Source organism: Myotis lucifugus, unplaced genomic scaffold (genome assembly GCF_000147115.1).
Source record: "Myotis lucifugus unplaced genomic scaffold, Myoluc2.0 scaffold_182, whole genome shotgun sequence".
Taxonomy (NCBI): Eukaryota; Metazoa; Chordata; class Mammalia; order Chiroptera; family Vespertilionidae; genus Myotis; species Myotis lucifugus.
The window spans coordinates 525,351-538,313 of NW_005871230.1; the positions used below are offsets into that span (position 1 = coordinate 525,351).

At 38.1% G+C, this 12,963-nt stretch overlaps 1 protein-coding gene across 1 annotated transcript in view; it reads right to left on the reverse strand.

The window, feature by feature from the left end:
• Window positions 1–1,441: 1,441 nt before the first annotated feature.
• Window positions 1,442–12,963, reverse strand: part of LOC102440622 (cytochrome P450 2U1) — a 26,590-nt gene continuing 15,068 nt past the window's right edge. Inside the window, exons 2-5 of the mRNA XM_006096588.3 lie at window positions 9,725–10,360; window positions 7,655–7,816; window positions 4,631–4,798; window positions 1,442–3,708 (exon numbers count right to left, since the gene is read on the reverse strand). Coding sequence (XP_006096650.1) covers window positions 3,530–3,708; window positions 4,631–4,798; window positions 7,655–7,816; window positions 9,725–10,360 — 1,145 coding nt within the window. The 3' untranslated portion in view covers window positions 1,442–3,529. The remainder of the gene's footprint in view (window positions 3,709–4,630; window positions 4,799–7,654; window positions 7,817–9,724; window positions 10,361–12,963) is intronic.

A 12,963-nucleotide genomic window follows, 5' to 3' on the forward strand; every position in this document is an offset into this window, starting at 1 on the left:
TTTATTTCATTTGTTCATTCTGCTGTTAGTACAAAACAGTTTTATGATTCATTATTCTAAGAGATAGTATTTATCAAGTTGCATATATGGCAGATCATTTTCAACAAGGGTACTAAGACTATTCAATGGGGAAAAGACGATCTTTTCAACAAATGGTGCTGGGAAAACTGTGTATCCACATGTAAAGGAATGAAGTTAGATCCTTACCTCATGCCATGTGCAAAAAACGAACTCAAAATGGATTAAAAACTTTACATAAAAGCTAAAACTATAAATCTCTTAGAAGAAAACAAATGGAAAGCTTCATGACATCACTAATCATCAAAGAAATGCAAATTAAAACTACAATGAAGTATCACCTTACACCTGTCAGAATGGGTATCATCAATAAATCAACAAACAGTGTTGGTGAGGATGTGGAGGAAAGGGAACTTTCATGCATTGTTGGCATTGTACATTGGTGCAGTCACTATGAAAAACAGTATTGAGGTTCCTCAAAAAATTAAAAATATAACCACCATGTGACCCAGCAATTCCACTTCCGGATATTTATCTGAAGAAATCCAAAACACAAATTCAAAAAGATACATACACTCCTATGTTTATTGCAGCGTTATTTACAGTGGCCAAGATCTGGAGGCAACTTAAGTGTCCATCAATAGATGAGTAGATAAAGAAAATGTAGAACAGAAGTAGAATGGAGTATCACTCAACTATAAAAAAGAATGAAATCTTGCCATTTGCAACTACATGGATGGACCTAAAGGATATTATGCTGACTGAAATAGGTCAGACAAAGAAAAACTAATACCATACGATTTTACATATGAAAATAAAAAGCAAAATAAACAAAACAGAAACTAACTCATGGGTAAAGATAAATTGATAGTCACCAGATGGGAGAGGGGTTGGGGCGATGAGTGAAAAAGGTAAAAGGGTTTAAGAAGTACAAATTGTCACTTATAAAAATAGTCACAGGGATGTAAAGTACAGCTCAGGGAATATAGTCAATACTGTAACTATATATAGTGTCAAATGGGTACTCGATTTATCGGAGTGATCACATCATAAGGTATATAAATGACTAGGCACAATGTTGTATATCTGAAACTAGTATAATATTGTATATCAACTGTATTGAAAAATTAATTTAAAAAAATAAATTTAAAAAATACTTTGCCATAAGAGCTTGTTTAGGTTCATCCTTTCCTTAAATAATGCTGGACTTCAACTTGGCAAATAAGAAACTTGGGCTGTGATACAGTTGTGAGAGTAAATGTATTACCCAGCTGTCTAAATGCTTATATAATACTGTGTCTATCGCTTTCTTTTTGGAGGTTTACTCCCTCTTCCATTTACTAACTTGACATCTGGTAAAACAGAATTTGGTTTAGCAGTTAAAATAAAACAAGAAACAAACAAACAAACAAAAACACATGAGTCTATCAAAGTGAAACTAAAATGTTTAATAAAAGCATAAAAATTATGCTAAAGATGAAGACTAAAAATTAGATATTAGGCAAATTTATAAAACAAAGTATTACAGTTTTTACATTTCAACAAATCATAAAGTATAAAATCGTAAAATGTCAACATGTGCAAGGAAAGCATTAATAGCCTTTTTGGTGACTAGCCATATAAAGCTGTTTTTAAAGTGCTACACTGTGAGATATTATATTTAAGAGTTTAATAAACATCTGATTTCAACATAGTCACACATAAAACACTTTTTCCCCTCAAGTAAGCTATGAACTGTTTTGTTAGGAAAGTTGAAATTAAGCATTTATAAAATTAAGGAGTAATAAACTTGTTAATCCCAAATTACTAGTGCAATTCAAAAGCCTAAAAAATTCCAGATCAGGAACAAACTGTCCTGCTCAAGGTGCACTTTAATCCACACATGTATCTTATCTAAAATCCATACCACAGCCTCTCCATCTACTTACAGTTTGTTCCTGGGCACTTCATTTATTAGTTGTGTTTTCTTTTTTAATTAACAAAAAATCCTCAAGGCACCTAAAGATTAGCCTATGTTTCATTTGTCCATATTGAAAATGCAGAGGGGTAAACTGCTAGGGATCAAGTGGTGGCAGTACAGAGAAGTGGTTTAGAGAGACTGGCACAAAGACTGGTAAATTTGAAATGAGCCTTTTCACTAGGTACCTAAACATCTAAGCTTTGGCTTTATCAGCTACAAAATGGCATCCTCTTAATAATCTGTAAGGATTATGTATGCCTACAAGTAAAGCATTGACTATGGTACCAGCAGGAGGAAAAGCTAAAAAATAGAGTTGTTTGTATTATTATCATGATTACTTCTATATAAGGAAGGAGTACTATGGATGAATAAAGGAAAAGGCTCACCATTCTTTGGACTGTGTTCTCACTGGGAGCAATACTGGCATACTGGGCAGGACAGTTCTTGTACAGAATTGCTCAGACCTTTGGCATCCGGGCCTTAAGGCAGCAAAAGGCCAGTAGCACCCCCATCGTTGTGATAACCAAAAATACACCCATACATTTACAAACACCCCCTGAAAGAGGCCGTTACCTTTCTTGAGAACTGCTCTTCTTGAGGGGCCTTCTTTATTAAGAAACAATTTAGTTATTTTAATACGAATAAGAATTTCTTACTGTCTTAGACGGTATTTAAGGATGAGATACATTAGGCCTGGTGGCAGGGAGAATAGGAAAGAATTCACTACAACCTGAATCCTAGTATCAGAATTCCCAAGCTCACTATTTAGGACTCAAGTCAAAAGGTAGAGCTATATCTTTGCAAGTAAACTCAGCAGGAAGGAATTCTGCCATGAAGCCACGTCTTCAGCTAGTCTGACTGTTATGTAGTTGAAATGGAAGGTAGACATATAAATTCAGACTATGACCTTTCCTCAACATTACTGGACCAGGGTCCACTTCCTCCCATGTCTACAAAAAGTAAAAACTAAAATCATAAAAAGATTAACAAGAACAACACCACCCCACCCCACCCCTCAACTGGCATAAGATCTGTGGCAAGAAAAGCTCTAACTCAGCCTGAACTCACATCCTTTTCTGACAAAGTATTCAAGTCTGAGCTCCACTTTCATGTTCTATTCCTAAATTTGTTCTTCAGAACTTAACAGTGTTTTGGTGATGCTAGGAAAGATATAGGGCATTTGACCTTTGTTAGTGCTGAGAGAGAGAAGGCAAGTTTTGTTACCACATGAAATGACTAAGGCACTGAGATGAGAAGAAATGCTCCCTGGTAGAAGCCACTGGGAATAAAATCCAAATCTCCTGCTTCCCAATCCAGTCCTCTAGTCCCATTCCCTAAATCACAGACAAGCGTTACTAAAAAGGCTGAAGTATCCTGCTGAGGAGCCCCGAGATGAAAGCTCCCATATGTTCTACCCTCTTTTTAGTCTCTAACCTGAGCCTACCCTGGATCCACTAAGTTGCTGGATCCGCTGTCAAGTGTAGAAAGAAGAATGTGTTTAGAAAGACATGTATTTACATCCTGTTCACCATCTCCTTTCAGAGATGTTCTTTATCTCTTTGAAATGATTATATTAAATGGATGTGGGGCTAAAGTTAGACCATATTTTCCTGTCAGAAGGGGCTTCTGAGAATCCTTAGGTAAAGCGAATGTGAAACTCTGCATCAGGCTCACAAACGTCAGGAATAGTTCCATCTTTGCCAGCTGCTCTCCCATACACACCCGCTTCCCTAAAATAAGAGCAGAAAAAAATTAAGCATTATAATACCACCCCTTTTTCTGTCTCTAAAAGGACACATTTATATGCAATATCTAAATTGTCTTAAATACAGATATAGAGTTTTAAAATAAAACTGCCACATATACCACATGACCTCCCACAGTAATGCTGATTAAAATTTTTATAAATGAAGCTCACATTTTAACCCCTACGCATAAAAATCTATCTTCATCCTAGACAGGAACTAGAGACAGATCTGATTCTTGTCTCCTCCTGCTTCTGTACCTACTTGTTTCTTTCCTGTGCTCTTACCTGGATGATTAGGGAGAAAATAAATCAGATTACGACTCTCCGGAGTATTCCTTCTCTAGGAACCTAAAGGAGCTGCTGCTGAGAATAGAGAACCCCTCTCACCCACCAGCCATCAGTCAAAAGCTGCTCTGAACTCCAGCAGTTCCCTGGCACTCAAACCATCACCAGAGCAGTTCAGAGATGAAGATTCCTAGGCGTATTTAAAGACTTAAAACCAAATTGCTTTCCTTTCATTTTTAAAATCTGAAATGAACAAAGCGGAGATGTATTATCTACATGATTTATCTCTTATATTAGCTTGCCCGGAAAGAAACATTTTTAAAACAGTACTATGAAATAATAAAATATTCTTTTGGTTCTACTTCATTTTTAATTATGCCATTAAGAAAATAAAGTTTAGCCGAACCGGTTTGGCTCAGTGGATAGAGCGTCGGCCTGCGGACTGAAAGGTCCCAGGTTCAATTCCGGTCAAGGGCATGTACCTGGGTTGCGGGCACATCCCCAGTAGGGGGTGTGCAGGAGGCAGCTGATCGATGTTTCTAACTCTCTATCTCTCTCCCTTCCTCTCTGTAAGAAATCAATAAAATATATTTAAAAAAAGAAAATAAAGTTTAACTCACCTATCCCAAAAGGAATAAATGTTTCTCTTTTAATAAGTTGTCCTTGATCATCCAGAAATCGATTAGGGTTGAAATCATTAGGTTTCTCCCAAATGGCTGGATCTCTGTGCACTGCCCACAAGTTGGGTACTATCACTGTGCCTTTAGGAATAGTATACCCTTGGAGCACTAAAACAAACAAACAAAAACCAGTGTCAGTCAGCATGCTTTTTTACTAATCTGTAAACATCGCTATCTAAAAAATACCTAGTGACATATCGAGCTCTTAATTTGCTGAGACTAAACCTTGAGGTACTTGCAGGCAGGGGCAAGACCTTACCAATTGGCATCCCTTTCTCCATACCGCCCCAGGATCCAGCTTAAGAGTTGTTGAATTAATGCATTAGATCAAACCATAACAACATTATAATGAAAAGAAAACACATAGAAATCACAGGGCATACCAGGTAAACTTTCCCAAAGAATAGAAATTCCTAATACTTGTATAAAACTTTATATTTTACCGTCTTTTATGTCCACACAATAATATGATGAGAAAGGTAACTAAGGTAAAGGGATGTACAGGGAAGTCAGCATTGCCTCTTAATCGGCTAAAAAATCCATGTGCACTTTAAGTGATACCCAAAAGATACTGCACACTCAGTGAATTTAATTTGTACCAAAGAAATTGTTAAGTGATCTAATGCCGTTTATAAGTGATTGCCTTCTACAACAGTCTCATAACTAATTTAAGCCTGCTACATCATGAGCTGTCTCCTAGGAGGTGACTTCCTTGTTACGAGGGAATCTGAGTGCCTATACAGGGTGGGCAAAAGCCAGGTTTACAGTTGGAGTTCGTGAAACACAGTTTATTCTTTTTTTTTTTTTTAAATATATTTTATTGATTTTTTACAGAGAGGAAGGGAGAGAGATAGAGAGTTAGAAACATCGATGAGAGAGAAACATTGATCAGCTGCCTCCTGCACATCTCCTACTGGGGATGTGACCGCAACCAAGGTACATGCCCTTGACCGGAATCGAACCTGGGACCTTTCAGTCCGCAGGCCGACGCTCCATCCACTGAGCCAAACCGGTTTCAGCCACAGTTTATTCTTGTATTATTGTTTATTAATTGTTGTATTATCTTTCATATGAACAACTGTAAACCTACTTTTTCCCCACCCTGTATGTCAAGGGCATAATCAAAAGGACACATTTCACTGTGAGAGGTTGAAACAGGTATCGTTAGAATCAAAAGGGCTCTTCTAACTCTTTAATATTTATGCTTCACTTGCAGAATTGTAACAACTGAAGTAGGATAACTCGAAGTTAACACCTTGCTGGCCAGCTATTTGGAGCCAGAACTTGCTCGTGTGGCCAGCTACTTTTAGTAGTTTTGGCAACCCGTGGCTCTCCCTCATTGTTCCACAAACCAGTGTTTTGTTCTTCAATAATAGTTCAGCTGTAGACATGCTATTTTAGTAATTATCTTGGTAAATTTGATGCCAAGAACCAAGAAAAGGCCATAAGACAGATAATATAATCTGTTGTATTTTTCGCCTTCACCCATATATATCTTGAAGTTGCAAATATAGCCACTCTCACTTTCACAAAGCATCCTTACTAAAATTCCACATTTTATTATTTTTGCCGGATAATTCGTCTTGAATCTGATGCGTCCTCTCCATGGAATCGTTGCTTCATTGAGTGATAACTGCTGTTTGGGTACATATAAAGATTTACGTTTAGAGATAAAGTGATCCGTGAAGATGGTCTATGTTACATGTTGCTTGTGAATTATCATTCAGATGAAAGAATGTAAGTATTTACTCGAACCTCTTTCTATAAACATAGTTTTTGGAACTATGGGTGATTCAAGTAAAGGATCGGTTGAACAGTAATCTTTTCATTCTGGCTTCTTTGTTTGTCCCATCAATATAATTAAACCAAGAAACTTCTTTATATTCATATAAGTAATGTCCATCTATGGTGAAGTTTTAGCAGATATTTTTGTGGTATTTTTCCATGTGCTAATGTATAAATTGGTTTGAGAAGTAATGAGATTGAAAAAATTCTTATCAAAAAATAAATTGGTTACTTCAGTTATACTTTATGGGTCTTCAGATTGAACAGTTATGCCTGAAATATTTGTATAATGCTCCAGGTAAAATGTCTTTTTCTGCCCATTCTTCTTCAGAATCACTTTCACTGTTGGATACTATCACGTTTCTTTTGCCTTCATGATGGTCTAATGTTAAACTCATTACTATCTTCTGACAAGGTACTATCTTCCAGCTGACTACCAAAGTCACTCGGCCAATCAGGCGCGGAGTCCGCACATCATTCACTCTAACATTCTTCTCTGCCATGACAAGTCTTTTTTAAACCTTTTGCCATAATAAAAGATGGATGGAAAGAATTTGATGTAGTTCTCATCATAACTGATGAGTTGAGGAAAAGACACGCATAGCAAGGAGGAAAACTAGGGACGGCTGAAATAAGTGCCGAGCAGTGAATTGGCTTGTATCTCGCACCTCTTATAATCTGAGCCTACACAAACATAACTAAGAAAATAGTCCAGAGTGCTGTTTTAAAATTCTACATTGCTTTCCGACCTTAAAATTACTTAATGTGAGTGGAAACACAAGTATACTCGTAACCGGTAAAAAAGGTGGTGTTAAAACCCTTACTTCCACATTTAGACTAGCTCTTCTGACCCTCAAGAAGAGGACGGAGAGGTGGGTGCCTTTGTCAATGCTAGAATTTCTTCTGTCCAGGCAGCCACTGCATATGGCAGCTTAATTTGTTTGTGACCATTGTGGGCATCTGTGCTCTGAAGAGCAAGCCATTTACAAAACAAGCTGTGTAGAATGCCAGTACAACAAATACTGGACAACTGTCTGCTGAAGCATTCCCTGCACATTTGACTGTCCATGATACAGTGCTAAACCATTGGGAGGATCAAGGTAGGTGACAGTCACCATACCCTCACCTCAACTTCCCTGGGCTGGGCTTCCCATTCAAAGGTGGAAGTTCTAGACTTGCCTGTTTTCTCCGAGGTCATATGTGGAATGGAAAGCGGCACTACCATAGTCAGCCTCTGCACCTCCATGATGGTGGCTTCTGTGTAGGGCATCTGGGCCTTGTCAGTGAAGGAAGGGACTCGGTCAGCACCAATGACCCTTTCAATTTCCTCGTGGACCTTTTCTATACAAAAAGAGAATAAACCAGAAGACCAGTCACTAGTAAGTTGAGACTTCCCTCCTACGCCACTTACCATCACCTTGTACACACAACCGGCAATGTGGCAGTACAGGCCTGACTCCGCCTGAGTGAAGTGAAGCACTAATCAGATATTCCAAGTGGAGCCAGCTAGCCCCTGTACACTCTGTGACTCTGAAGGATATCAGAACAGATAGAGGGGCGAAGGAGCAAGCACTCTGTATTCAGGAGTACTCTGAATCATTCTCTCATGTGAACACTGGACTATCTAAGCGTTTACTGGTATATGTGACAATATATGGTAGCCCATCAAAGCTCCTAGTGATTTCCGTGCCTCTTGGTTTACACATTCACTTTTTTAAAATTGATTTTTAGAGAGAGAAACATAGATGTGAGAGCGAAACATCTATTGGCTGCCTCTGGCACATCCCCTACTGAGGATGGAGCCTGCAACCTGGGCTTGTACTCTGACCTGGAATCAAACCAGCAGCCTTTTGGTGCATGGGACAATGCCCAACTAACTGAGCCACACCGGCCAAAGCTTGGTTTACACATTCTTACGCAGTCCCCTCCCACTTTGTACTAAGTTGGTCTAAGTGACCAACAGAGTAAAGGAGGAGTTGACATGTCAGTTCTGAACTTAGGTTATAAAAGACACTGTGGCTCCTGTCTTGGCCATTCACTCTCTCTAGGGTCAAGTCAAGCAGCCCTATGGGAAGGTCCAAGTGGTAAGACCTGCAACCAGTAGTCAAGTGGATGAGCCATCTTGGAAGTGGGTCCTTCAGTCCCAGTCAAGTTTATAGGTGACTGCAGCCCCAGCCAGATTTGACTACTACATCATGAGAAATCTTAAGCCAGACCATCCAGACTAAGCCACTCCTGGATTCCTGATCCTCAGAAACTTTGTGAGATATTATTTTAAGATGATAAATTTTGGGATAATGTATTACTCAGCAATAGATTAACTAATACAGGTAGGCACAATCCTGTCTGTAGTAGGCAGAAAAAACACACACAAAACCCTCAAAGATGTCCATAAGCTAATCCCCTGAAACCTGTGAACATTCTGCCTCGCCTGGCAAAAGAGACTGCAGATGTGATTAAACTAAGGACCCTGCCGTGGGGAGATTATCCTGGATTTTCTGGGAATGCCCAATCTAATTGCATGGGTTTTTTAATTGGAGAACTTTTCCCAGTTGAATTTGGAGTCAGAAGGAAATGGGACTACAGATGAGTGGTCAGAGAGATGCAATATTTCTGGCTTTGAAGATGGAGAAAGAGGGCCATGAGCCAAGGAACCTAGAAATGGATTCTCCACTAGAGCCTCCAAGAAGGAATGCAGCCCTGTCAATCTCTTGATTTTAGCCCAGTGAGACATGTGTCAGACTTCTAATGTGCAGAACTAGAAGATAACAAACCCATATTGTTTTAAGTTGCTAAGTATATAGTTATTTGTTAAAGGAACAACAGAAAACTAATACACTCTCTTCCCCTGTGTTCTTCCACTATGAACTGCACTGGCATTCACTGCCTGTTGCTATTGATGTAGTGGAACTAGCTGTGTGAGCCTGTGAAAGTCACATAACTTCTCTGGGCCTCTGTTCTCCATTTTAAAAACAAGATGAATGGGTTTGGATGATCACTATGATTCCCATCAGCTCTAAATTGTTATTCCTCTCTGAAGTTCTATCTTCATCACAGTTTCCACACAGAATCAGACCTGTAGAGATTTAAAGCAGGGGCAAGCAAGTATTATACAGTCTAGAAACGTGGAGTTTCACCTCTAATACCTCTTCATCACTTAGTGCTAGGAGCCACAGGATCACCAAAGTTGCTGATCCGAATTTACATAACCTAATTTTGCCATGAATAAAGGAAACACCTATTAATTACCTTGTATGTCAGGGTTCAGTGACATATACAGAAGGCACCAAAGCAAAGAGTTACTCGTGGTATCAGTCCCAGCAACGAAGAGATCACTGATGATATAAAGTAAGTAATCTTCATTAAAACTACTATTGCTATTATTTTTCTTCTCTTCATCCACGTGGAGAAGGTACATGTCTATGTAGTCCCGAGGGTTCTCAACGTCCAGAGACTCTCGATGTTCTTTGATGATTCTTTTAAGGAAATTGAGAACATCATTTTCAATGACTCTGAATTCCTTAAATGGTCCAAAGGGAAGGTAATAAAGCCAGGGACATATGTTGACCAGTTGGAGCTGGCTGTTCAGACAGACCTCTAACCCTCGTGATATAAAATTAAGCATTTTCCTAAACTCACTATTGGTGTAATCAAAGCGCCGGCCAAAGCACATGAGGCAAATGATATTGGAGATGGCATTGTGGACAATGGGGAAAGGATCGAAGGGGTCTCCTCCATGTTTTTGCATTTCCTCCTTCACATATTTGAACTCCTCAATAATCTTGGGCTCCAAGCTAAGCTTTCCTAAGCCAAAATGACGAAGAGTTGAATGAGAGAACTTCCTCTGTTGTCTCCAGACTGGACCATAACGTGCAAATACAACCCCTGCAAAAGGACACACGAGAAAAGACATTGAGAGATAGCAATACTTGATAATACTCACCAGAACATACCAGGAATGTATTCTGTATTTCTCAAGTCACTTGTGCAAAGTTCATATACATATAAAGATTACCAGCCAAGACAAAGGATTAGCAAAATGTAGTTATCAAGATAGTATATGTTTCTAATAACAAAAAACATATGCAATTTGATTAGGAAAAAAATTGCTATACAGCTTATCATTATAGATTGTAACTCCAGGTAAAGTGAAAAGCAGTGAATTTCAATTTCTAGAGTTAGTGTAAATTTTAAAATCTTATTTTCATAAGAGTGAATCCAGGCTTTGAAAATATTTTACGCTGGATATACCCTTTTCTAAACATTCTGAACAGAAGGATTAGCATGCTAGTAGACTGCAGATGAGGGCAGGGATGATATCTGATTGTGCTCACCATTAAAATCCCAGCTTTGGGTATAGTGCTGGGTATAATGGAGGAGCTCGTTAAATATGAGCTGAATAAATCAATAGCACAACTGTATTAGAACACTGGCCATCATAGTTTGAAATCAAGTAACTGGCAGGTAATCTAAAATATCTGCTGTTGGCAACTGCCCTAATTTAAAAACATCTGAATTCAAGGTCATCCACAACTATATTTTACTTGACTTCACTTATGTTACACATCTTCCACCACCAGAGCCAACAGAATTGCTCTCAGATATTCCTTGTTTCTTGTCATTTTTTTCATCCTCCTACCTTCCATGGTGTGTTTTGTTTCAGCCAGTTCTCTTCCTTTCCCACTTTTAATCTACTTTATTTCTGCTACCTTCAAAGGCATGCTTCATTCACTTAACAGATATTTCTGAATGCCTACTATGTGCCAGGAACTGGGATGTAGAACAGTAAAAATAACGACTGTTATTTTATAATAAGGTATATAGAAATTTTATAATTAATCTAATATCTAATGGGGAGAAGTTCCCCTCTCTCCTGCCACCACCTTGTTCTTTTTGAAAATTGTTTTTCATTATCTTTGACTCTTTACTCTTTCAGAAAACTTTAATCAGCTGGTCAAGTTTTTTTTTAAGTACCTTTGGGACTTTGATTGGATTTAATTTATAGATTAATTTGAACATTGACTTTTTTTCTTTATTGATTAAGGTATTACATATGTGTCTTTATCCCCCTATTGTCCCCCCACACTCCCCCACTCATGCCCTCACCCCCCTGTTGTCTGTGTCCATTGGTTAGGCTTGTATGCATGCATACAAGTCCTTTGGTTGATCTCTCCCCCTTACTCCCACCCTCCCCTACCTTCCCTCTGAGGTTTGACGGTCTTTTTGATCATTGGACTTGCTTGCAGTCCAAGAATAAATCCAACTTCAGTTATGATGTTTTGTGCTTTTTCAAAACATCGTTGGACTTGGTTTTCTTAATTTTTCTAAAAAATAATTCTTTATTGTTGAATTACATATGTCCCTTTTTTCCATTGACCCCCTCCAGCCCCCCCCCCCCACACACACACACAGCCCAGCCTTCAGCACCCTATTGTCTGTGTCCATGGGTTATACATATATGTATACAAGTTGGACTTGGTTTTCTAATTTTTTTAATTCATCTTCATAAATGATCATACCTATAAATTTTATTTTTTATAATGTACTTGTATGGATATACTGGCCTCCTAAAATGAGCCAGGGTGTGTTCTCCCTCTTTGAAAGAATTTGTTTAAAATTTGACATGTTTCTCTTTTTTTCTTTGAGTTTATTCTTTTGTTCTTTTTTGGATATAAAAAGTTGGTCTTCTAACTCATTACATTTCAGACCTTTATCCTAAAAAATGAGTTAAGGCTCTGCAATTGGCCTCTGGGTACCACGTTAGCTGTGGTTCATAAGAACTGTGTGCATGGCATAAATTTTCATTACAGTTTAAGTTTAAATTTTTTTTCTATTATTCTCTTTTACCACCTAGCTCAGTTTGTCTCATACTGATTTTTGACAATGATGAGCTTGCTTTTTAGCCTGGTATGTGATCAATTTTAATAAAACTTCCAAATAGTTAAGAGGAATTTGTATTCAAGTTATTGTTGGGGATAGGGTTCTCTATATGTCCAAAAGAGAAGGCTTGATAACTGCTGAAATCAAATCTTCTGTATACTTACCAAATTTTTATCTACCTGATTTCTCAACTATTCAAATATGTATGTTAAGATATCCTGCTATAATGGTGTGTTTGTCAATTTCTTTTTGCTGTTCTATAATTTTTATTACATATATCATAGCTAGTAAATATATCTATAGCTCTGTTTATAAGTTATTAGGTATATATATACCTAATATATAAATAAATTATATATTTAGACAATATTTCTAGGAATATTCAAATTTAGAATTATTATATCTTGTTAAACCCAGCCAGCATGGCTCAGTGGCTGTGCATCAACCTATGAACCAGGAGGTCATGGTTCAATTCCCGGTCAGGGCACATGCCCAGGTTGCAGGCTCCATCCCACAGTGTGGGTTGTGCAGGAGGCAGCAGATAAATGATTCTCCCCCATCATTGATGTTTCTCTCTCTCTCTCCCCCCTCTTCCTTCCTCTCTGAAA